Source organism: Poecile atricapillus, chromosome 2 (assembly GCF_030490865.1).
Source record: "Poecile atricapillus isolate bPoeAtr1 chromosome 2, bPoeAtr1.hap1, whole genome shotgun sequence".
NCBI classification, from domain to species: Eukaryota; Metazoa; Chordata; class Aves; order Passeriformes; family Paridae; genus Poecile; species Poecile atricapillus.
Window position 1 is genome coordinate 133973836 of NC_081250.1, and position 27749 is coordinate 134001584.

General features: G+C 34.5%; 1 protein-coding gene across 37 annotated transcripts in view; it reads left to right on the forward strand.

Annotated features, from left to right (window-relative positions):
• RIMS2 (regulating synaptic membrane exocytosis 2) overlaps positions 1-27749 on the forward strand; it is a 447907-nt gene that overhangs the window by 114283 nt on the left and 305875 nt on the right. For 15 of the 37 annotated variants that reach the window (XM_058833045.1, XM_058833058.1, XM_058833061.1 and 12 more), the window contains exon 1: positions 21260-21381. The exons of the other annotated variants lie outside the window; for them this stretch is intronic. In XM_058833045.1, coding sequence (XP_058689028.1) covers positions 21260-21381 — 122 coding nt within the window. Of the gene's footprint in view, positions 1-21259; positions 21382-27749 lie in introns of those variants that run through there. 37 annotated transcript variants of the gene reach the window in all.

The window sequence follows — 27749 nt, forward strand, 5'->3', positions numbered from 1 at the left end:
GTCACTAACTTTATAGCAAATTCAAAATAGGACTCAAAAGGCAGATTAATGGAAGGCAGCATCTGTTCAGACTACTGAATTAAAACATCTGGTTGTACTTGCAGTATATAGTATTGAGGACAGTGAAATCTTTGTGTAATGGCCTGAGCCTTTTCATGGTTTCTCAGTTTCTTGCTGTTGGCTACTCTCATTAGTATAAATGTTTTTTCCTTCCGTGGTTTATATCAGTGTTACTTGTATTGTTTCAAACTGTTACTCTATCTGTGATAATGCAGTAGGAGTTGGTTTAGCCAGAGACTGGAGCAGGAACTTCCCTCCCTTTTTCTTGATGTGATTATACCGAAAGGTACCAGAAAACTCTCAACCTCAGTGGCTAGGTTTTATGGGTACAAAAAAAAAAAAAAATGCTTTCATTCAATGAGTTTAATTTTTTCATAAACGACACTGGTAGAGATCTTTAAATATGGTGGGAAGAGAAAGATGAGAGTGCTGTTGCTCAGGTGTTTCCATGGAAATGATATCCTCATGCGCATGTGAGAGACCTCCAGCTGCCTTGGAATTTGGCAGCCAGAGCAGTATAATCTGGCATCTTTTTTCTGCTGCCCAGATATGACCTCATTACAGCATTTATTCTGAGAGCTTGAAACAATTTAGATGTATATAGTATCTTTTACATTTAGTATACTAAAATAGTTGTTTTTTTTCCTCCACTCTTGTATTCCACCATATTTTATTTCCTATTTTTGGTCTTACATGAGAATGAATTGAATGTAATTAGCCTTTTTTTGTTTAACTTATTTCTCCTATTGCTGTTTGGTCTGATGTCGCCTGTTGGGTTCAATACTTAGTTGTCATGAGTGCTCCTCAGCTACGTGTGTAGTCTCTGAAAAAGACAACTGGCACCCTAGGGAGCAGGAGAGACAGACTGACTCTCTTGCCGTTCATTTTTTCCCCTTAATTTTGCCAGGAAATTGATATAATAGATAATGTGATAATAAAAAAATCCCAAACCCTTGTTAGCAGCAACAATTTAACTCTGAAAGTGTTATTATTATTTCTGCATGGATATAATATTATATCCATGCAGAAATATGAAGGGAGAGAGTAAAGTAAATACATAATTGAGTGTATATATATATATATATATATATATATATATATAAGTAAATATATAATTGAGGTACACAATATGCATTTACCCTAAGTAGAGTTAAATAATAAACATGTACAGTACAGAGTAGTATTTTTCAAGAGGAAGAATGTAGGCTTTGTGCCTGAAATCAGAACTATTTTGCTGATTGTGATCACTTCTACTCAATATATTATTCAAGTTCAGATATTTTTTTCAGTCATCAGCCTCTTCATATTTTATTTGGATAATAATACTGATGTTCCGTAATTAACATATACAGGTATGCTTAGAATATGATATATATTATATGCTACTGAAGGATAGAGGGTCTTCTGAATAATTTTAGTCCTTAATGTTCCTCACATAGACCTTTTTTTCTGGACCTAATGAAAAAGATTCCTCCATGATGCCTATTCCGAGTCTTACTGGTCAAATGTGCTTTTAGAGGAGAATATTGACAGCTCTGAGAAAGACTACGCAGAATTCAGTGGTGGGGAGAGACTTTAAGTTTGGATCTTTGTGTGCTGTGGTGCCATTGCTATTCTCATCAGTAATACCAGGAAGGCTTACAATTTTGTTTTCGGCTGGGATAGAGTTTATTTTCTTCACAGTGTCTGGTATGGGGCTGTGATTTGTATTTGTGCTTGATTTGGATTGTGCAGGGTTGATAATACAGAGGTGTTTTTGCTATTGCTGAGCAGGGCTTACACAGAGCCAAGGCCTTTTCTGCTTCTTGTACTGCCAGCCTGGTGAGGAAGCTCGGGGTGCAAGGGAGGTTGGGAGGAGGCACAACACCTGTGCTCAGCTGGGACAGGTGACCCAAACTGACCAAAGGGATATTCCAGTCCATATGACATCATGCTCAGTAAATAAAGTGGGGTGAAGAAGGAGGAAGGGGGGGCTATTTTCTGTTCTTAAACTAGGTATCTGCAGAAATTGAGCAACTAACTATGTTAGACCATTTGTCCACTTGCAGGAATTCCTTGAGAAAAACTTGGCCATTCAAAATGTCCAAAATAATAAGGAAATAGACAAAAAAGTATTTGGGAGTGGTTGTTGTTTGTCTTACACAATCACAATAATGGAAGTAAGTAGAAAGTGAGAACGATACTTTCTGTTTTATTTTTCATCCCAAGGACATTAGTTTTGACACAAAAAATAATTTAAAACGTTAGAAACAATTACCACTTGTGCAAAGAAAGGTATTGCTAAGACTTTATACATTTGGATTATGATTTGAATAGAAAGGTAAAATATATTATTTTTGTCAAAGGTTTTTAGCTTTTTTTTATAGCTTCCATGGGTCTTGCAGCAAGCATTGCTTAGAGGTTCTTTGAATCAAGTATCATATGTCTTATCTTGGTCATCTGGTGACACGTTGGTCACAGAGTAAAGGGCAACATTCACTCCTTTAATCTCAAGATCATCAATGTCCTTTCTGTCTCATTCCTGACTGTGTCTTTTCTGGTTGTGCTTTTTTGTTTTTCCATCCTTGAGTAGCACTCACCATATTTTTTTTTTTCCTGTTTTCTTTGTGAGTATTGTCCTTCATTAAAATTTTATTGTTTCAGCCATTAGACTAGTATTCTGTTTCCTTAATGTAACCAACAGTTCCATTTGCAATTGATAGATCCCAGCCTGTTTAGACAGATATATAGGTACTGATTATAGGTCTTTGACTGATCTGTAATTTGGTGCCTGAAGAAGCCTGGGATGATTTTGGATTGCACATTCTCCAAGAACATGTTTCTTATATTGGATCCATTACAGAAAAAAATAAAATGTAAAAAAAAAATTCAGAAGTAATTTGTACTTACCAAGAGCAGAACAGTTTTTCATTACTTTTTTTCTTTAGTTCATATAATAGAATCAGAACATGACTTAGACTACAACCTTAAAATCATCTGGATCCACCCCACCTGCCATGGGCAAGGACACCTTCCGCTGGACCACTGCTCAAAGCCCCATCCAGGCTGGCCTTGAACATTTCCAGGGACAGGGCCATTCACAGATTTTCTGGAAAACCTGTTCCTGTTCCTCACTAGCCTCACAGTAAAGATTTTCTTCCTTATATCTAGCATCAATCTCTTTCAGTTTAAATGCTTTACCACATTATTCACATTATCTGGCCTATGGTGCCTCTACTGCTTTCTATGTAGTAAACCTGTGGGTAAGGCAGGGGCAGCAGGCACATGTATGATTCACTGAATGACCATGGTGTATTTGACATTGTTTGAGGGGAGACTAATGTAGTTTGTTCCACACGGAGGTTTTGAGCTAAGCACAGTTGAACTGTAATCGTACGTAGTGGTTTTCACAGACTTAACCTTGTGTTCAGTTTGTGTGAATGCTGATAGAGTGTAACACTAGATTCCCTGAAAACTGCAAAATGGTGTTAATTCAAGAAATGTGAAATATTATTTTAAGTAATCCATAGACTCAGAAGGTCTATTCTGAGGTCTGCTGAGCACAGATGGTAGATTTATAGCTGCAGTTCTTTATTTGCAGACTCACATTAATTCTGGATTAGGTAAAAGGTTCAGATTTTATTTTGTTTTCATCAAGATCTTTCATGTAGTCTATTGTTCCCAAGATCTACACTACTCATCGTACAATATCTCTTTTATTTCTAGCACGAAAATATTTTGAACAGACATAATTTTTTTTTTTTTTCCAGTCATTCTGCAGCAGGCAATCAGCTTGTGAAATGGTTGGTTTCTTCATTCCAAATCCCATGTTTATAATGTCCTGTTAAAATGTGTACAACATCTGAAAATTTAAATCTGGGAAACAAGAAACCTACTGCTGATATGAAGCTTTTTTGTCATTCTCTTTGCCTGAATTGTTAGGTCTTTAAGTGCTATTGCTATACTTAGCTTTTGAAATAATTATTTTCTTTACTCTCAGCAGGATCCATTGTAAAGCCATTTCAGTAATTTTCCACATATGAACTCAGTGTTTTAAACTGTAAATATTTTGTTGCATTCCAGTGGTGTTGCTTCACAAACTATTCTGGACATATACATAGCTCTCTAAAAGTAGTAAACGACTCATGCATCTTCCCAAAGCATGGTTACAATGACACAGCTATTAATATATAGCTGAAATGGTGTTATGTAGTTTAGGTAGATGTGAATTTCTTAGGGTTTAAAAAAAATATTATTACTTTCCCTAATCTGTATTTTATGAATCTAAAATGTTCTTCAAAATGTGAAGATGATTTTAATTTTACAATATATATTTTTCATACATTATATTAGTGGAAGAAAAAATTTCTCAAGGATATTTTTAATGAGATTCAATGAAAAAAAAAGGAAGTGAAAATATTGTGAGAATATTCATTTTCATGAGTCCATTTATTCCTGCTACATCTATCAGAGGGTAAGTCTTGTCACAGAAAGAGAATTGGTTCTTGGTATAGGAAAAGATCATGATGTGTAAGCTCATGATCTGAAGGAAGACTAATAAATAAAGCTGCCTGAACCCTTTTCAGATTAACTGTAAGGATATGAGATTAAATCATAAAAACCAGAACGAAAACAACAAATTGCGAGAGTGAGCAGCTGCAGAGTTGCACAACAGCGGTATTTATTTTCCAGGCCAGCAGACACAGCAAAGATATATCCTACTCCCCTCTTCCTTGTTTTCTCCTTTCAGAGATACGTATGTATTTGGGGGTTTATTTTCTATCAAGCCTCTTACTTTGGAAAAAAAATAAAAAAAAAAAAGGGATTTTTTTTTGGGTGTTTTCCACACACTGTATAGGAGTCTTGGAAAATGCATTTTATTCTGAGTAAGAAATGCAAACTAGGCTACTTGGGTCTGAAGGTGCAGAATTTGTGCATGTATTCTTTATGAAATGTAGACATGTGCTTCCCACATAAAAAGGCTTTATTTTATTGTGTTACCAGTGGCAGTAGCATTGAAAGTGGTTTCCTGTGTCCCTTTCCTTCCATTCTTGGGAGGAATGCCAGTATGAGCTGGCAGTGTAGGATCTGTCTTTTGGGACTGCAGTTGGGGTGTGAACAGAGAGGAAAAAAGAGACCAAAACAAGAGAGAAAAGGAGGAGAGAGGAAAAAGCAGGCATAAGTGAGACAAGAAACATGAGAGAGCAGCATGAATTTAAAAATGAAAATGTGTGTCCATCCGTTTCATGTTTATATCTTTCTAAAATGATTCTTCTTTAATTGCTGGATCATGAACAACTGACATTGAGAACACCACTGATGGTAGTATATTGCAATTTAAAATATGACAGTGTAACATTAATGTCAGTCAATTATACTTCTTTTGGAAAAGCTGAAAACTGCCCATTTCTTAAGATTATCACTATTTTTCTTCTGCATCACTTATGACACATCACTGTAGTGCAACCTCTGGTTTTGATTGTTTCTATTTCTGAGCACCTGAGTTGATAAATTTCTAGGCCAGATATGTTAAAATCCCTTTACTCGGACCCATGGAGACTAAACATATTTGAAAGCAAAGTATTTTACCTGATTCTCAAGTAAAATAGAGGTAGTTTAACTTTTTAACCTTTCTTTTTTTACCTGCTGCCATATTTAAAGACAGTGAGAAATATTAAAATAATTGTGTAGAGACAAGTATTTAAATTGTGTTGGTATTTAAGAGTCAGACTGGTAAAGCTGTGTGACGATTTGTTCCTGCTCAGACAACCTAAGGTGTCTCTAAACCTTTTAGAATTCTTTATGTAAGGCATAAAAAATATGATTTTTTTAAAACATTTTTGACCACCACAGTAACAAAACCCCCACAAATGTTGATAAGCATAATTATATTCTTTCACCTAATGAATAATTGTAATACTCCATACAAGAAATTTGCAGGTTGAGTTTAAAATTGAATCAGTATTTTTTTCCATGCATGACTGCAAAGGCCTCACAGTGACTTTCCCTGGTGCTAGAACAGGATGCAAAGGGCTTTAGAGGTACCCTACAGTATTTTTAACACATTAACTAAAGATTTAAGTTTTACAGGATTTAAACTGCATCTAAATAAGGTTTTATATTCATCATCCTACTCCCATTCCAGCATTTTTTACCACTTTAATAGTCCCTAGAGCTGTAAAGTAAAACCAATGTCAATCTGAAAACTAGTCCCAGTATGTTTCTTGTGCTTTCATTTCATTGTATGCTTTCTGTGATTCTCGAGATAATAGTTTACAAAGAGTTTAACAAATTAGTTTTTTTCTTCACAGAACTGTTCTTTTAATTATTTAATTCATCTACATGTAGAATTAAGGATGTGGATCAGCTTTTCACAGCTGTTCCAGTTTTCAGGTAGAAACTGAATTTAAGTTTATCTGCAGTCTCAGTCTCAAATGACATTAAAAGATAATTTAGTAATAACTATGGCCAGAGGAAGCAATAGAAATTTAGGGGAAGAGATCCAGAGAAAGTGCAGTATTTAATTATTGAGAAGAAGTACCTTGGGTCCAAGAAAGTCAGAAATCCTTTAATGCAGAAATTTTAATGAAATAATTAGACACTTATGACAAGGATTAAGCTACACTCTCTTATGAAGATGAGTAAGGATTTTGGTACCATTTGTTATGCAAGGTCTCTGTGAGGAGTTCCTGAATGATATTTACATTAACAGTCCAGACTACCTATAGTGGGTACACTTTGTTTCTACCTGTCATTATTGGGTTGCAATGGGTTGTAGCATATTCATAATGTTCTAACTTCTGGAAAAGAAGTGGAGCTTTTTCACTCCATTACCTTTGCAGAACTGTCTGTTTTCTGAGAAATGAAACTCCTTGTACAGCTCTTTATCTCCTAATATTGGTTTTGTGGATCTCCTGCTCACATGAGCAGTGTCAGCTCTGACACAGCGTTCAGGACGTGCAGCCACACTGTGACTTCAGTGGGGTTTTTCTGAGCTGTGCCTTGCTTCCCTTCCTCCCCTTTTATTTTCTCTAACTGATTATGATTTATGAGAAGATACCATTTATGATTATTTTAAGGTGGGTCTTTATCTAGTTGTAGAACCTATATTGAGTAGCATTGGGCCTCTGACCAATGGCAGCTACAATTTTGGATGCTTTTTTTGAGAAAGATAATCTGTTTGTAAAAGAGAGAAAGAGAAGTGGAAAATTCTAGAACTGTGACAGAACTAAACTACCTCAATAAACAGTCTAAAACTGCCATTCCTTCTCAAAAAACCTTCCTTCTCAAACATGAGGGTGTTTTAATTAAGAGCATAACAAAATATTTAATTCCAGCTTTAAGGGACAATGTTAACTCAGGTGCAATCATCCTCCACAGTGAGCTATCTTATGTAGATTTTAGGGAATTTAATTTTCAAAGTTTGCAGTAGAGAGCCTTTTCAAAAATAATTCCATTTCAACATGATGTTTTTATTTTGCTTAGTGTTACTGATTATTTTATTCTCAATTATCAGTTGTTGCATACTGGTTATTGAAAGCTATCACTTAGTATTTGATTTTTCTCAGTCTTGAGCTCAGGGAAGTCTGGATATTCAGTGCTTATATTTGGTATCTTTGAGGGGGAGTTTGGCCTTCCATTGCAGTGTTACACTTCTGTATAGCACAGCTATGTCTTTGCCTGTGCTAAAAGACTCTTAATAACTTAAATCTGTAAGCACAGATATCATCTGTACTAGAATATTAAACATTTTTATTAAGCTACAGTCAGACTGACTGCAGCTAACATTTATGACACTAAATGAGGTTTTGCTTTTAACTAAACGGAGCTGGTAAAAACACAGTATCAGAAAAAAATGAGGGTAGCAGCATTTATAAATTATTTTTTATAAATAATGAGGCCAATACCTTTCTGGGTTGGCATGTCTTGAAGTGCAGTTTTGTTGGCCTTGCATAAACTTGAATGTTAGAGCGTTAGAGCTCACTGTGTGCTCATAATCCTTAGTTGTACTGTCCTCTGTTCTTTGGAGGAAAAGTTCCTTTAAGAAGTATAAATAACAGATTTTTTTTAAAATTTCAGATTTTAAAAGAAATGGTGTGTAAAGGTGAATAAGATACATCTGTGGAGGGTAGATGAGGGAAATTTCTAGCATTTGGTAAAGAACTCTGCTAAGTCAAGTTTATTGTTTCTAGCAGATAAGTAATTCTGGCATCTTCATGAAGCAATTAAATGAATGGCTTTTTGTTTTCATATTTTTTACCATAGCTATATAGACTGAAATAAAATGAGACTGCATGGTTGTTACTGGTGCAAATTCTTTGTCTTTCCCTTTGTGTCTCTAGAAGTCACAAATGATAAAGAAATCACTTCTGTAGTGCAATTTAGTTGTCACTTATCTTTTACCTGGTAAGATTAAAAATTTTAGTAACTGTCAATCTATTTTATTAAGTCAGATTTGAAGAAAAAATGTAACGAAAATGAATGTAATAGGACCAGGCTGACCATATTTTCATAATTCAAAGTTACATTATTAAGCAATATGATTTTCTTTCTACCTTGTCTTTAGCACAATTATTCTGTTTCTTTTTCTGCCTCTTCTTTCAGGCAGAAAAAGAAAGGATTTGAAAGACAAATCCTTTCATCCCTTTGCCTACTCTGGAATGTCCTTCTAGAATTATTTAGTTAGTTCATTATTTTATTACCTCATTTATTTTGTGTCTCACTATCTCTTTTTCACTGGTGTGAGAAACAAAGCCAAACAAACTCTGGTTAGACATTGAAAGTGCTTTAAAAGATATACCCATGATATTTTTTCACCTGAAGGCAGACTTTTTTTTCTTCTTTATGCCACTTCTTTCACTTTTCCCTTGATGACGTTCACTTCTTTTCCTTGCTTTACAAACAATAATTCTGCAACCATTCCTAAGTGTCCTTTCAGTTTTGTGGTGAACTAATTGAATACTTCTCTCCCAAAGTCTGAGAAATCTAAATTTTGTGCCTTTCAGAAAAAAAAAAAGAGCTTCTAAATTCTTTAATAACCAGAATGAAGACAGCCACAGACATTTTAAGGGAATAGTTGCAGCAAAGTAGTGCAGTACAATGTCATTTCAAGTTAAGTAGGTGACCTGACGTCAGTTACTCTTAAAGTGGAATTCTAAAATCCAAGGTAATATCAGTATATGATAAGCAGTGGGTTGTGTATACAAGCGACTTGTTCTGACTTCCTGCACTGTGCAACTCTGTGCCCTGTAATCATGCCCTGGTGTTTTTAGAAAATGACATCAGCAAGTGTCTGGTTCTGCAGCACTGAGCTTCCTTGAAATGCTATTAGTGACCTCAGAAAGTGTATCATCTTCATAGAAGATCAAGAGGTTAAGTTGCTCCAAAAACACTTTTCCAAATTTCTGCTCCACTGTTTTGTCAGCTGGTATTATATGCTTGAATTGGCCCCTAGATGTAATTTATCTGCCTAAGCAAGTTTCTATTTTGCAGCTTGTAATAGGATGAACCTTGAACTTTCCTGCAGAAACCCCATTTTCCTTGTAAAAAGAAAATGGCAAGGAGAAGAGCTCTTATGGTAAGGTTGTGATAGAAAGAAATGCATTTTAGCTGCAAGATGTTACATTTGTAAATGACTTGGTGAAAATGCTGGACTTCAAATGAGTTCTCGATGATCACTTAAAAAAATGTAAAAAATACCTAGCAAAGCCAAGGAGATTAAAGCAAAAAACATCTGATTTGCTTTATAATGCCGAATAAATTGGTAAGCTTCAGAAGGACATTGCATTCTAAAGTTCCAAATCAGTGCACAAAACTGATTTTTTTTTTTGAAGAGGTAGATTAATTTTAATTGAATCTTTTTGACTCTGGCATGAGGTGCTGGGCTGACAAAAAATCACCTACTTCAGTTGCATCTTTATGTTGGAGTTAGAACCGTGAAAAATATTTAAGCTAGAAGAGGAATCACAATTAGTTCAACAGTCTCATTCCTTGAATATAGGAAATTTGACAACTCAAAGGTTAGTTCAGTAATTCCACCTACTCACTAGGATGAGATAATTGCATTTTATTCCTAAAATGGACATGTAGTGATTAATCTTCCTGTACCATTTATTAAGAGGGTTTAAAACAAAAAAAAGTATTCTTGAAAGAAGAAAATTTAACTTGCATATGCATTTCTTGTAAAACAATGTATATGTTGGGTGCTTCTTTTATCTCAAATACATACAATGAAGACTGAAGAATTGACTTTCATTTACAAAATAGATATCAATATTTGGACCAAGAAATTTGATCTTCTGAATAAAGTAAAATTGAAGTAAAGTATAATTTAATTTATACTCAGCAGATTTTTTAATGCAGGAATTCTTTCCCAAATTAGAATATGAAGACCCTGAGAACCAGAGTAAGAAGGAAAAGAGGAAGATGTGTCACTTAAATAATGGAAAAGAAAGGAATATTTTGTAGATGGGGCTCAGAATCTCAAACTTTGGATATTAAGTGCCATACTAATAGTGTCTCAACTTCTCAAAAAAAATTGTTTTGGATGATGATAAACTGCATTGCAGTAATGACTGATGCACTACCATAGACCTGGATAATTTTCACCTACTTTATTTCTTTCTCCTCCTTTGAATAATTAAGAGAATATATTAGAATGTTTGTGTCCTTTTGGTAGATATTCCCAAATGCTGTCAGTTATTTTTGGTGTTAAGCCTGGTGAAGCTAACCAAACCAGGAGATTTTGCTCAAGACAAAGATTTGAAATTTCACTATGTGGCATACGGATATTTCTTTCAGAAGCACTTTTTTCTTTCTGAAAATGAGATTTATTTAGAAATTTATTCTGTGGTATGTCACCAAGTATCATGAAGCTTTACAGTTACAACAATCAATTATGAAATTAACCCTAACTCTCTTCCCAAGTGGCAAATGATGCCTTTATTCCACTAAAATAGAAATCCTGTATTAAATGGAAATCTTTCCAAAGTAAAATATTTACACAGCCTTAATGCTTATAAAATCCAGTCTCCATGACACAGGCAAAGGAAATGAATTCCAGAAGTATGTGATCATCAGGAAAATATTCTTCTGGTATTCCAATCAGCTGAATATAGGAACGACCCATGAGACCTTAAATCTCATAATGACATGAAAGGAAGATAAATTAGTCTCTTTGAACTCATCCCCAGGATATGGAAGATTCAAATTTTTAACCAGTGGACTGAACAGCAAAAATTAATAAACAATCCAGTGCTGAGATGTGCTGTCATAGCTTCTGTTAAACTAAATGAAAAGACTGATTTTAATCTTACTGTCATTTGGACAACGATCTGTCTTTTAGTTTGCACATATATTAGTCTTTGTTTCCATCACAGATCTCCTGGACACATTGACACCCAACACAAGTTTGGACCTTTAAGGACCAAATCAGTCATCTGAAAGTAGAGATATGGCAATAAATTTCAGGATATTTTCCAAGTGAAAAAAAATAATTTCTAAAATTAATTAAACTCCCAAATTCATTGTGAATGGTAGCCAATTTCTGCAATGTATAACCACCATGGATTTCAAGATCAATGTAATTGTTATTTTCTTGACATAACAAGGAAATTTGTGATCAGCTTGCTCACCAAAAAAGCATAAAGGATCCTTGTGTAAAGGATGCTGTAACTGTGGTAACTGTGTCTTTCATGAAGAAAACTTTTTTCTCTTTATCTGAGTGTATCTATTGGAATAATTTCTGTGTTGGGGCATTTACATGGTTGGTAATCATAGTTGGACTGTCACAGGATTTATTTTTTGCTGTTTCTTAAATTTCTATAACTTGGAGTATAAGAGATACAAGTACAAACTGCCTGTGAGCACTGAAGAAATCAACTTGGTCCTTGAATACCTCATCCTTAAATGGAGAGGAAAGACAGGTATCTGCAAACTGTTAGTAAGTGTATTTTCAGGTTCTGTTATTAGTATTTTGCATTATTAATCATGCATAATACTTTTTAAATAATATTTTAAATCATCTTTTATATTTTGGAATGGTGAAAATCATTCACTTTTTATGAAAGTGAAGAATAGAAATCTATTTTGTAGAAGATCAAGTTTTCAGTGCACTGCTTCAAAAATCAATCAAATCTCTGTTCTAGGCCAGCAGTTCTTGTCTAGAGAGACACATCTCATTGGTGAACCATCCAGAACTGTAAATGAGGCATAAAGCAGGATTCATGTACAATAATGAGGTGCAAGAAAATATCAATTGATTGTAAGTCAGCTGAAGGTAAAATTGGTTGAAATATACTATTCTAAAGCACAAATTCTACAAAGTGCAGCATCTACTGAATATTGAGCCTTTTGTATCCTTGTGTATTGCCTGTACTTCTCTACTTCTTCAACCATTGTGTAGAAAATTTGATGTTCCTGTTGGATAAAGGAACTATTTAGCCAGGGGAATGAAGTCTCACTTAGATCTTTTCTAACTCTGATTCTTCCATCTTAATACTACTCCTTTAATACTTTTAGAAATAGTATTTATATATTGCATTCTACATGTATGGACGTGGACAAATGTATATATTCATACTAAAAGGGTAGGATGCCTAGCCATTTCAGTAAGGAAATGTAGGGAAGTAGGGAAGCAGAGAACTGACTATGGTACCATCATTTGACCCAGAATTTCCAGAAATTTATTTTGTGGAGATGTATTTATCCTGTAGGAAGCTGACCAGCCCCGGAGAAACGAAAAAAAATTAGTAGCATTTATTAATTATTTTGGAACAAAATAGAATCATGCTCTTGCAGCTTGAAGAATTGATTTTTACATTTATTAGACAAATAGGTTGGCTTTCTTGTTTACCAAATGCAATTTCTGCCTCAGTAGCTCTTTATATAAATTATATCTTACATCAGGACAGTGGTTTAAAAACCCCATATCCCTGGATTTGAAGGCTTCTTTTTTATATCTGACATCTGCCATCAATAGGAGTTTTGCTAGAAGCTGTGAATATCTCTAAAGTACCTGTGTTATATGAGGGGAAAATGCATGAGTTGGAAAAAGGGAGAGAATGCACACACCTGGATTTTATTCAGATATGGTGTCAGAACACATCTAAGGCAGGAACTGGAAAGTGTTCTCAGATCTAGCAGTAGAAATGCAACCACAGATTTATACTCCTAGCTCCTAAATAAAATAATTAGACAAGCATAAGAACTCTTCATTAATTCTATTTCTGGGTGCTCATTCAATTTTGGTTCAAAGGATTTTTTTTCCCCCTACATGTTCCTCTTTCTTTCTATTAATTATAGAGGAAGAAAAAGGTGGCTAGCTTTCCAAACTGCACTGCTTAGTCATCTACATTTAGGTGGGATGAATCTGGGTGTCTTTGTATTTAAGGTCAAACAATCTAAATTCAACCTCTGAATTTGCCTAAAATCAGTAACATCTTCATTTTTAAGCATAGACTTTCCTAAGCAAGGAACATTTAGAAATTCCCACAACTGTCAAGTGAGGTAGAACAAAGCACTGGAATTTTATTACAGACCAAGCATGTTGTATATATTGTGTAATATTCAGAAGGAAAAAGATAAGAGAAATAATTTAAATTATACATTTTATGTAATTATTTACAACTATTCTATGCCTTGTCATATTTAAATAAAATTTCCCGTATTGCCAATCAGCTAATGTATTAAAGAGAATTCCGCAGGGAGGTTTGAGAAGCCATTATCTATACTGAGCTAAGGAAATTAAACCACAAGTCAAAGTTAAAGATATCTTAAAAATAATTATGCTGAGAGTTATACCCAGTTGTGAGGCATACTTATTCATTTCAAGAATTAGTACTGTTGTGGTATAGTCTATCATAATAAATAACAAAAGGTTTGCAAATGATAATTTTCCTATTTCCTTTGTCTTATTTGTTTAGTTTTTTCCAGTCTTACTCATCCTCAAATGCGCAGTTTGTGTGTGGTCAGTGCCAGTTTTCGTATGTGTCAATACCAGCCCTAACAGTAGGATTTCCCAAGTGAACATATGGCACATTTCCTAGTATCTATGTAAGGAACAGAGTTAGACCTACCATTGTGTTATCTGAGTTTTAAAAAAATGTATAATTATTTAATCAGTAAAAGTATTTATTGTAAATCACCTGACATTTAACTTTCACAAGTCTTTATTTTTTTATTTCGTAGATTTAGAATTTCATTAAAAAGAAACTGATAAATAAATATAAAATCTCAGCTTCCAAGTATTTTATTTGTAGAATATATTCTCTCATAAGTAGTAAGTATGCAGGCCAAATATAATGTTTAACTTGCTTGCCACTTTTTAGGAAGTTTTAAAGCCATCCTGATCAGGCGATTGTGATAATTTCTTTCATTTACTTAGACCATGATCAGAGGCATGGAAATTATTTACTTTGTGTCCTCCCAGAACTCAGCACATCTAATTAAGGACAGTTGGGACTTTTCTACTTTGGAAGTCCAAAGCTGATCTGGAATTTCCCATCAAGACTTGGCTTTTTGGGCTGATGTACTTTGTACTCCTTGGCTTCCTTGAGAATCTACAGATGTCAAGGTTAGTTTTGTCTTTTATTAAAAAGTAGGCAGTTGCTTACCTTTTTTCCCTGTGTGTTGAAGACGTAAGTACTGAGAATTTTTGGAGATGGAATATCCAGATACCTGTGAAGGTGCTAAAGGTAAACTGACAGCTTATTTTATCCTCAGTGTAAGCAGGTTAATGAGAGCATCCTCTTTACCATTTTGAGTATCGTGGTACTTGCTGGGCGAGTTCGTGACTGAGGAACAGTGCACAGACTGCTTCCACTGGCACTAGAGCGGTTCCAGTATTTGGAAACGTGCTAGAGTCATAGTGTTGAACTGCGCTTTTGGGCCTTAATCCAAAGACTGTTGGCATACAGTGTTATCCGTGATTTCACTGGAATTAGGCTGCTTAAACACTTGATGCTACAAGGAATGTATTTCAACACACTTTGGAACAGCAAAGTTCTAGTATCCTACACAGCAAATAAGACAAGCTTATATAAGACCTCTTGTGTGGACCACTAATGTTACTCTTACCTGCAACCTTAATTACATCACTTAAGTTTCATATCCTAAAGCATTTAATAGACATTATGCTTACAAGGCTGGTGAACTGTTTTTTGAAGCTTATTCTAGGGAAAAATTATTATTTAATTGTTTGGTATTACTGCTGTTGGAACAGGAGATAAACTTTGTGAGTTTATCTCACATAATAAACTGTGAGTCCTTTGTGCATGGGATGCCACTCACAGCAAGTCTGATGGAAAATGAAGAAGAGGGAGTCAAATACACCTTGGAGGCAGTTCCATGAGCTCCAGAATGAGTACAGCCTATGATGGTGTCTCATGTTTTTCTATCCTAATTATTCTGTGATGTGGTGGAGGTTCACAGTAACTTGAGCATCTTTTCATGTCACTTTTGACAATTTTGTCAAAGTTTGGATGGCAGTGTTGTGGCTATTTGCTGACCATACTCTTGACTGTCTTTCTGCTATGAAAGTCAATGAGTAATAGCTCTCAGTTTTACCCACCCTTCCTTTATGCACACTGACTTGGGTCTTTCTGCTCCTGTGATATAAATTTTCACAGAGATTGCTGGAATTTAACTATATGAATACTTAGGCCCTATGAAATTACCCAGTCTCCTCAAGCACATTAGTCGTAATGGTAGATGGTAATATGGAGGAAAAAAGAGAAAAACAGACTGTCCAGATTTCTAAGTATCATCTATTGGCCTAAACAGTGTAACTTATACTAAGGGAGAATATAGATTAATTTAAATGGATAGATGGGAGAAATATGGAGAAGGACACTGAAAAGAATTAAATAAATGGAATGGAATGCCTCAGAAAAGAAAAAAAGAAATGTGAAGATACTGAGAACAAAACACAAGAAAAAAACCCCAATATTTTTATGGTGTAAGATGAGGGTGAATTTACTTTCTTTTACATTACTGTACTTTGGTAGTGGATATTTTCTGTAACGAGGTTTGGTCTCTTAGCTGGAATTTCAGTATCTTCCATTGTAGGTCTGTGACCTGACTACCAAGGATTAAAATCAGTATCACTTTTCCATTCTTGATTAATGTTTAACTCAGTGAATTAAATAGTTCTTTCAATATTTAATTATTTTACGGGGGAGAGAACAGTGTCAACAGCAAAGACAAATTCCCTTAGGAATAACCAGGGGGATGTTGATAAGAACTTTGTGGGCATATTTTAGGAATCCAGTAGAGAAACCAGGTGGGACTCAGTTTTCCATGCCTCCTAACACTGTTCTAACTGCCCAACTACCTGTAATAAGAAGAATGGTGCACTTTGAATGACTGCTCAGGCACCAGCAGAACAAGAAGATTCATTTTTACAATTCTTGGACAGAGACTGATGCTTCCCTGTTACCTGGATTTAGGTACTTTTATCCTTTTGGGTTTGAGGCTTTATCAGTATCTCTCTCTTTATAATTTCCTATAGCATGTATTCAGAATACTGGCTTCTATGACTTCTGTTATGTGTTTAAATTTGCAGTTGTAGATTTTGCATTAGTTGCTAAACTTCTCTTGTGAAAGGGAACTTTTGATCATTGATGTGATGAAATACAAATGGGTGTGTGCTTTATCCCAAAAGAAAGTCTGCTTGCATTTCACTTGCAGTAGTGAAGTAAAATGCCCATCCTTGACTGGAATTTCCAACAGTCCTTAAAATCATGTCCCACCTTGGAGCTTCAGTTTGCTGACCCAAAAGGAGTAGTCTTATAAACAGTAATAATACACCACTATACAGTGTCCTGGGACACCCTTGTTAACTTACCTATTTGAAAAGAATTTGTTCAGAAATTTTTTCTTTTCATAATGATCATCAGTCAAAAATTTTTAATCATGAGTATTTAATTAAATGCTTTGATAAGGGCATGTTGGAGATCAATGGTGGTGTAATACAGGTATTTATTTGCTAATAATTAAAAAAATTATGTAGTATTTAGATGAAAAAAACGGTAGACATTAGACTTTCTGTACATGTAAAAAATCCCACTTTTATCCCCAAACTCCAAGTGACTCAGCTCCGCAATTTTCTTCTGTGTTTCCATCAAACTATACTTAGATACTATCCAGTAGATTAGAATGGAATTGAATCCAAAATTGTTCTTGATAGTATCTTTTATCACAGGAAAATCTTTGTGTTATAAACTGTAATGTACAGCTTTAATAAGTTTGTATGACTCTACCTTGTTTCCAACATCCTGTGAAATCTTTTCTATATGCCTATAATAAGAACTGATGCATGTAAGTAATGCTTGAGATAATATATTTATACATATTGTCAGCTTTTTTGTATAATAGATTTCTGAAGTCTAGAATCAACTGAAGAATGTTTAATCTTAAGTTTGAAATATAAATATTTTATATACATTTGAAAATCCTCATATTTGGGAGCTTTTTTGATAACTTTTCTTCTTAAAAGCTTGTATCTGGTTGACTTTTATTAAGATTCATTTTGGCTACAGAGAGAGGTATCTGTATGGACCTCAGTGTAGCTTGTCTTAATGGATTCAATGATGTTTTCTCAGGCTTGTCTTTTCATTTTGATATAGCCTGTCAACCATGTCAGGTAGTTGTTCAGAATATCTGGTAGTCATTTTGCTCTTTCTCTGCAATATCTTTAAAGTACTTGGTCTTCATTAAATCCTTGATAAAATTGGTGGAAATGAAATGTATTATTATTAAGCCATAAATAGCAAGAGCATGCACATACATATTTTTGCAAGTATAAATACGCCAAATACCATAATAAAGATCACTGTAAAAATTACTTTAATGAGGCCCTTAAAGAATAGGAAATGCTAGAAACAGAAATGCTTGGGCAGTGTTTGGCTTACCTGGTGCTTATTAAGTCTGCAATTAGGGGTGTTCCAAAAAAAAGGAGAAGCCTATGCATATAGGACATCTCTTTCTTCTAATATTGGTATTGGAGAGCGTAGAGTGAGAGCTCTAAATAACAGAAAAGGAGATCTCGAGTTAAATATCAAGTAGGTAGAAAACTAATCACTGTCTTTCCAACATGCTTATGTGAAGCTTTTAATTAGGGAATGCTGTGGGCATAATTTCCTGAACCTTAGAAATTACACTGAATCACTGCCCTTCCCAACAGGAATTTTTTAGTATAAGAAACAGTGACACATTTGAAGATCCATAACAGCATTGAAATAAGGTAAATAGTACCTGTACCATTTTGTTCTCAAACAATACCAATGTACAGAAAATAAATTTTATGTGTGGTTCTCCTGAGTTCTTTTGATTGTTGATTTCATTCTGATTCTCAAAGGATGAGTACGTCAGTGGGCAGAGCCCACTCTGCTTATGCTCCTTCATTCCATTCCCTTCAGCCCCTTCTTGTTAGGTCTCCTTTCTTCCTTGATTCTTGTCAGATAAATGATGAAATTTTGGAAAGAGTGGAAGTACCTAAAAAGATGTGTTAGTAGGAAGTCCACATTATAGGGTCAACACACTACTCTAGGCCACATAATAAATACAGGAAACAATTGTTTGTTGGCTAAAGGGTCTCTTGGAGTGTGTTAGAAGGGTCAGGAAAGAAAGGAAATTCTGTTTTATTCTGTTCCATTCATTTTTTGAAAAGAAAAATGGTATTTTAAATTAACAGCACATTCAATTTTGATGAAAATTCCAGATGTATGAAAAAATATGTATTTGCACAAACCTCATTTCATTGTAGTTGAATTTTCTGCTAGCAGCAACTGTGAAATTTGCCTTTAAAAATATTCTTTTACTTCCTATGAAACATTTTACATGCATGAGTGTTTGCAGAGTACTCTATTCTTTACTAGAAAAAAATTAAAAAAATTAAAAATTTTAAATATGTGTCTTTTGTCAGTAGTTTTAGGACAATCTTAAAAAAAATAAGAAAGAGAAGGAAGAGTGTATGCCCTAACTTCCATTTTAAACATCTGAGAATGAAGACATAGAAAGATTAATGCCAAATGTTCAGAACTTGGTTGCAACTACAGGAACATTTTGACTGTGATGCCCATTTATAAGGCACACAACAAAAGGGTAATGTATTAAAATATATGATAAAATACTGGTTTTGTACCTACTCCATGGCCAACGTTGCCTCTGAACTGTTCAGTTGTGCATATGACACTGATTGGAATAACTTAAACTGCTGTGACAGGACAACTCTGTTTCTTGGAGCAGTTGAGAAAATTTGGGGTTTTTTGATAGAATGAATGTAAAGGCATATTTTCTTGCATTCCAAACATGAGTTCTCTGTAATATAGGTAAGGTGGTTACCAAGTATTACTTTTTCATTTTATTATAGCAAGATAGCCACAAATATCCATCAGTTCCTACTTCAGGTCTCAAAAGTTGCCAGCTTTGACAGACATAGAACCTATTGCTTTTATTGCAAACTGTAATACATTGCTCAAATACAAATGCTTCCATAATGCACAGTATGATATGGACAGAAAAACAGATATTAAAAACTATTTTGGGTAGTACTTTTTAGGGTTTCACATGAGTTTTGTGAACAGATTTATTAACAGATATTTTAACAATTTAAAAAAAATATTTAACATGTGTGGTAGTGGGGAGATATATATATATATATAAAAAAAAAAATATATATATATATTTTTTTTTTTTCAGGGGTTGGGAGATGAATCTGTTCCCATTTCTTTTTTCTTTTAAAATCTGTGTTATAGCTGTCATCCTTCTGGCCAGAGAAGCTTGGATGGCTTCTTCCTTCTGAGCACATCAACACACTTGAATTAGCTGGAAAGATGCTTATTCCCACATCATCTGAGATTCAAATTGCTTTCAGTGGACAAGCTTTAGTAATGGACCTCATTTTATGTTGGTTTATTTGGAGATTTTGTAATTAGTGCTAAGATGTTAAAAGCTGTGGATAGAAAATGAGTTATTATAAAGAAAATATTTTTAATTGTTATTTTTTAATTTGACAGTGATAAAATATTTTCTGTACTGTTACATAATGTCATCCTTTGGCACAAGCACTGAAAGAAAAGATAAAATGTTTTTTAGTCAGGGATACTTATTTTCGGTACATTTCATGGTATTCACAGTGCATACTGTGTTGCAAAATCTCACTCTGTTCTGTTAGATGAGGGATTCTGCTTCTTTCTCTTTGATATCCGATACTTACGTGTACCAGTACACAGGCTCCTAAAATAGTGGGTTTTCCTGGAAGTAGATGAGTTTAGAGAACCCTAAGAAGTGATTGATTTTTTCTCAGTTCTATCATGGCTGATTCAGTGCAATAAACTTTTAAAAGATACTGAAGACGTTTCATTTTGAAATGCAGTGCTTATATATAACACAGTCATTCCTTTTAGTAATTGTTCAAGTTTGCATGGTAAATCATTGCCTTGATGCTGCATGTACAGCCCCTGACAGATTGGTTACGTACAGAATGTATGCTGTTTGCTTCAGTCATGCATTGATACTACATTTAAATATTTGCACTAAAAACCTGTTATCTCAGCTACAGTATAGCTTTTCAGATATGAGACAAAAGATCTATTGTTACAGTCTCAGTGCTACTTGTTTATTATGTACAGAATTCTTTTTCAGAGTGGTCTTTCTGTCCTTTAGAATTGCCTTTACATCAGAAAAAAAAAAACGGAATTCTACATACATGGTCACGGATATTAGTCATTTTTACAGGGGAGGGAAGGAGGAGGGGAAGATGCAGAAATCCTCCTCCTCTTAGACAGTAGTAACAGCGTGAGGATGCCTTGTCCTCCTTTTTTTTACTTCTGAGATTTTATTGCTGGCAGCCAGATGTGCTGAAAGTCCTGACGACAGCATCTATTCACTGCGTGTTTTTAATAGGCTTAGAGAAATATGAGTAGAGTACATGAACGCAGCTCAGCTTCACACTTCAGCTGGGAATGCCCAAAAAGCTTGCTGCTGTTTAGAATTCTTGCTACAGTCAGGAGAAAGCCGCTCGGGTACTAAATCTTCTACGACTGAATTAGAAGAATAATGACTGTACAATTAACTATCAGCCTCTACTCATTTAGGCACAGTTTTTACAGAGATCAGGAGAAATATGGAACTTGATTGGCATATTTATATTTGATGGTGTGTACAAAATAGATGACTTTTAAGACAGGTGGTGAAGAAAAATAGAAGGGAAAGAGAGAAAATGCAATTTGAAACACTGCGCCAGGTCTGCAATTCTGTTTTATCTCATTTTCATGGGGTTTTCTCATCCCCTCCAAATATTTTACAAAATGATCTTTTTGGACAAACGTTGAACAACACTAGGTAAGTAGAAATGAAATATTTTTGCTTCATCATTTGTATTTTTATGCTGATGGCAATCAATCTGCATGCTTTTCAGTGGGGTACTTTTATAATTGCACTCCTAGATATTAATATTTTTATGGTAGCAGTGAGTCTGTTAGTGTTTTTATGTTTTATGTAAGGATTTACATGAGAACTCAATCTGCAGAAATAAAGCCAGCAAAGACAGAATAAAATATTTAAGATGGTTATGTATCTTTCAAGTACATTAGCTGCCATTAGAAGCTAGCATTATTAGCTGTAATCCTTAAAGCATATTAAATATTCATAAACAAATTTGTCAGAGAAAATGATTTCTATGTGGATATGGCAGTGAAAAGATTAAATGCTCAGAGATGTGTCTGTTTAACCATGCATAATTTATTGGAAGATGCAAATTAGCAGTCCTGTATACCTTTTGCAAGATAAAAAGCAGTTCCTTATTTTCAGAATTTTTAGATCCTGTGTGTGATGCTTTTCAATAATGTTTTTAACTCACCAGATTACAGCTGATTAGTGGATGCTTTGCAGCAGGTCAGTCAGCTCTGTAGGGTATGCTTTTGTGAATAGCTGTTGTTTTGGGGATTAGAAATGATAGGGTGAAGTTGTTGTTTATTGGTGTGAGACAGTTTTTGAACTGGTTTCTTAGGATTTTTGGAGGGGTAAAATGAATTAATAATGCCATATTTCTGTTTCATTATTCAGTAAATGTGTTATAGTAACAATGTTTAGAACTTTTTCATATGGCTATTAAATATTAAACATAAAAATATTAATAATTTTATCAAAGAGAATGGAAGTTCAGGTCAGGAAGAAAAAGAATCCTGTAGTTTTTTATTAAGATAGTGCACTGATGGAAACATTCTGGAAAAAGGGTGGAAGTAATAGGCAGAGACTATATCTAGTGTTTTAATCTTCTTCTCTGTCTCTGTGGGAGAAATCTCTTTTTAAATGGGATATTATTTCTTAAATACAGGGATATTTGCAATTTATACTTCAGAAAATTGTTATAATTTTATTTCCCAGAATTTTGTTGTAAAGATCCTCTCCCTTACTGCTGTTATTTCCCTTTAAAATATATTAATATTTATTTAGTGTTACTGTTCTTAAGTTTTGTTATCTTGGTTATGAATTTCTGATAAAGTATATAAAATTATGTAGGTAGTTTAAGCAATCATAATCACTGTCATGAATTAAGGTATTTTTAGAAATATATGAAATCTTTATTCAATGAGATTTTTCTTATATCCCTTTGGTATACTGTGAAATATTTGAAGCTCTACAAAATGGAGCAATAATTTACGTATTATCAGCTGTGATTGTGAAACTGTGCATATTTCCAAGTGCATGGTTTCAGGCCTGCAGCAACCAGCAAAGCCCTTAGCAACTGTTCCACTCAGCTCCCATCCCAGTCCTGATTCCCTGGATCTGCTTTTGCAGATCAGAGTACATGCTTTTTGTAGATCGAGGTGCATGCTTTTTGCTCATGCTTTTTTTTTTTTTTTTTAACAGAGGCATGTGCATGGTGCTCTTCAGTGTTTGTTTTGCTTGTGAGACTTGGGCAAAAGCTGTATATATGTATCAAATCAAAAGACAGTTATTTTATTCATTTGCTGTGCCTTAGATTAGGAGTATATTTATCCTAGAGGACTGGCAAACAAGAAAGGATTGTGAGGAAGCTGAGCCTCCTTCCTAGTATGGGCTGTTTTACTTAGGATGAGAATATTTCTGTATTAATAAGGAGCAATGTTGTATTTTTCTAGGTATCAATGCTTTTGGCCTCAAGAAAACATTGTGCAATTTTTAAACAAAATGCAGCAGTAGTTGTGAGAGACTAATTCATGCTTTCTCTGTCTTCTGACACTAAAGTTAGGTGAAAGTATTTTGAAGTTATTGAGTAAACAGATTCCTACTTCCAAATAACTATTCATATTTTTAAATTGATGTTGATAAAAGGTCTTTGAAGAAACCATTCAAGTCATCATTGGGCACTACAGAATCTCACTGGCATTTATTTCAGAGGGTGGTCCTTTGATTGTCTTACCGATTTAAAAAATATTTTCTATTTTTATTTTTTTTAATTAAATGAATGTAGTATATCATATAGGTAGATTTTTTAGCTAAAGCTTTGCAGGATAAATGTAAGGCACTTGCTAAAAACTAATTGTTTATGCATTAAGAGTTTATGCTTCAGAACTATGCTGTACCTCCAGCATGTAAGAGACTGCTTTGATGAGGTATAATGTGGTCTATCTCTTTAGTCTTCAAAGTTATATATTTTGTCCTTTGATGATCCTTTTTCTTCTGAATATTGCTTTTTCTGTTTTTACATCTAAAAAGTACAAGTCCGAGTCCAGAAGGATAACGGCTGACGTTACACACGGAGTGAATAACTGCCACTGCCACAAAGTAATAATGTGAAGAAAACAGGTTAATGCATACAAATTGTACAGTAGATAATGAAGTGTAAAACAAATTCATAGGAAAGGAGGTAGTATACGTATCATTTTAATTGAATATAAATACCTCCTAAGTTTCATATCTGCTGTTCTTGGAGTTCTTGTTCTTCAGTTTTTCAGAAAGTTTAGATATTTAGATATTTAGATATTGAGATTTTATTGAAGGAAGGAGAGGGATCTTGGGCTTTGCTTTCTGATGCTATGATAAACACTGACAGGAACACACATTAAACTGGTTGTTTTTTATAATTTCCCATGAGTTGGGTTTTTATTTGCATAGTTTAGGCTTTGCAGTAGCTGATGTGAGAGGACCCAAATGATATTAAGCTCCTTGTGAGTTAGATTGATTTTAGCGCTTCAATGGGTTTAGTTATACCTTCCCAGCAGCTTCTAATGGAGGAATATTGCTGCTGAGTTTTCTTTTGCCAGCTACAGGGCAGCACTTTCCTGTAAGATGCTATTGTGAGTGTGAAAGAGAGAGATGGTTTGCTGGGCCTCCCTCCTGTTCCTACACAGCTCTGTCTGACATTACCAACTCCAGCCAGCTGAAGCAGTAAGAGCTTCATTTTACCCCAAAATTGTGTTTCACTTGTGTTGGGGATTGTGGTGCTTTTTCCTGGGTAATAAGTTATTTTTTATTGAAAAATTACTAGAATTACCTTATGTTGGGAAACCATACAGCTTGGTTTCCATTTTGAGTGTTTGGCAAATAGCTTGTTTATGGAATATATTCTTCATGTGTCCAGAAAAGAAATCAAGAGACCTGTTAGGAAAACACACTATGTGCTTACATTACACACAAATTTTACAGCTTCATCTAAAGGAGGTTTGCTTTTTTGTAGTCTAAAATTTTTCTGATTACTTTCAGTGATGCACTGTTCATTCAAATGACAAAAGACAATGGAATAAAGTTTTAAAATTTATTTTAAGCCTTTAGTTTAGTAGTACCTAAAGTAAGCTGGATTTTCAGATTGCCATTCTTCATTAAGTGTTTAGTGTACAAATACTATGCTGTTGGATGCTCTATTTGTAGCAACATGCTTTGAGAAGTCACAATTTCTTTGGGGGGCAGTATTTAGATTAACACATTACTGCATAATGGCAAGCATCTTTTGTGACTAAAATTGATACAAAATGTACAGAAGACTATCAGTCCAATTTTGCTATTGCAGTTTATATTAGAAGCTTTTGTCAGACAGTGGGAAGCGGTCAATTTAGCTAAACTTGGTTTCTCACATGACATATTGTTAGGATTTTTTTACAGTTCTGTCAAAGGGAATTTACTGTCTAGCTTGGCCACACAGGGGCATGAGATAACTAATATATTGAGCCTAAAACCAGTACAAAGATTGTTCACCAAATTCTGTGTACAGCAGGGACTTAGGAATTGTTTCATTTTGAAATCAGACACAGGTAGTTTTAAAAATATAAAAAAATCTTTCATTAAATTAAACTCCAGTGTATTTGAAGACTCCTAAGAGTTTTCACTTTTAAAATCCCTTGGTAAGCATCTTTTACATAAATACACTGATTTTTAGAAGATCACTAGAATGCCAAAATATATTAGTTTGTTGGCAAAACTAGACATTTGCACTGAAAGTATCATTTTAGCAGAAACATATGATTTATTTTCATTATTTGATTTTCTGTTTTGTGTCCTCAATGTATCTAGTAGCTATTTATCAAAGCTCCATTTTATAACGAAGCCTTCAAATGATGTCAAGAATTACTGTCACAAACAGTGGTTATTTTTTATGGTGTTAATAATCATTACTTTGACATTGAAAGAAAAAGATAATAATTTCTTCCTTGTTGGGAAAAAAAATTGTCAGAATATTTCTGTAGAACAGATTTGAGGGTTTTTTTCATTGACTATATTGGTTCAACATACCAAGAGGTTTGCTAATATTCTAAGAGAATGTTGCATTTTCAAATATTACTAGTCTAAGACCCAAGAAGAAAACCACCATAATGGGTTAGAACTGACAGTATATTGTCCAAGTTCTGTGATGCAATACTGCTGAATACTGTAAAAACTGTCTTTCCTCCCTTTTCAAAACATCTCTATAGCTACCTTTAAAATTTAGTTTGTTGGGATTTTCACATCTGTTCCTTTTTACCTCCATCCTAGATTCACAGAACCCTGTTTTAAGTATATTCCTCAAATTTGTAGCTGATGTGCTTTCTGAAGTGAAAAACACAGTGTTGGTAAATACATTTATTTGTATTCCTACCATGTAATTTTTCCTTAATGTATTAAAGACATAGCAAAGCTGTTTCCTCCCCTTGTTCTTAACTGTGTTTTGCCTCAGACAGAATCAGAATTCCAAAACTAAGCTAATTCGAGTCCTAGATCTCTGTATTACTGAGATCTCTGTAGGAAGGTTGTCCATGTCAAATAATCCTCTATCTTATTTTCTTCCTAAAGTTAGAGAAATAAGCCATATTCAGGTGAATCCCTATGTGCATGTATGTCTATATATATGTGAACTTCTCTAAACACAGAGGGAAGACTGGCAGCTAGGACAGAAAGCTGTATATAAAAGGCAGAGAGAAACTCATACAGTATTTGATCTTTTCTGCACCTTTGCAGACATTCCTCACAGAGCATAAGACATTCCTCTTATGTCCTCACAGGACATAAGAGGCATTCCTCTGCTATAAGTGTATCTAATTCCATCTATCCTTTGGCCTTTGATTAGCTTCTCTGGGACAAAGTTGGACAAATAGCATGGTTTTTCTCATCTTCTTCTAATGTTTCTGCTTCCTTTGGAGGAAGCAACTGAACGTACAAACTTCCCCCAAAGCTATTTCTTTCTCAGAGGAAGTTCTGTATTCCATCCCGTCGTGGCGGCTGTTGGGTTTTGGGTTTGTTTTTAAGTCTCTGTTTCTAGGAAAAACCATCCCTGTAACATTCTGTTACAGATATTTTCAGAGAGAGAAAAGTAAGAGATTTCCTTACAGAACCATTTCTTTTCCCATCTCTTCCAGCTCTGGAGAGAGATACCTTCTGTTACTTCCACCTCAGTTGCTACAGATTTAATAAGGTGACATATGCTTCCTCCATGAATCTCACAGAGCTGAGGATATTTGCAGCCACAACAGGTTTCTCTCTATTCTCATTGTGCATCAACTGCTGTTATCTGATGATGGCAATAAAATCCTAGCTGGCATATGATCCTAACCTCCCACCAGGAAGAAAAAAGAGGATGGATCAGAGGTGGATAATTTGTCTCAATTCAGCTAGTATGTTAAATTCAGAAATTGAAATAATCCTAAATTTAGAAATTATTAAATATGCTTTAAAACTTGATTTTTTTTTTTTTCCCTCCTCACCTGGGTGAGAGCAACAGAAATCTGAGGTATAATTGAGTTAGCAAGAACAAATTTTTGAAGAGAACATGTAAAAAAATCTCTTTCTATTCTTGAATAACTCGGATGATTCCTGTCATTTCTCAGAACAGCCCAATAAGATGCAGGTATTATCTTCTTTTTCTGCAAAAATAAAAGGCAGAGATCATGATATTAAAAATGACTATGATAGTCTATAGTCAAAACATTTAAGAGATTTGTTCAATGAAAAGAGCCCAGTATTTTATGGCAACTGCATGTTCCAACATCCAGAAATCAAGGTTGCTAGTCTTGACCTTGGAGAGGAAAATAGGTGTATTTGAAGACAGATTGACCTGTGGTGACAACAATAACTAGACCCATGTATCCATTTTGCTCTTCTTCTGGGTGCTGTGGCTCTGATAAAACTGTCATGAGTGCTAAGCAAAGCTTCTCCATCCTGACTCAGCTGGGAGTTTTTTGTATTGGTGTGCAGCAAAGTCAACACCTCAGATTTTTTCCTGTAGCTTGTCAGACTCCTATGCATAAATATTTCATTTT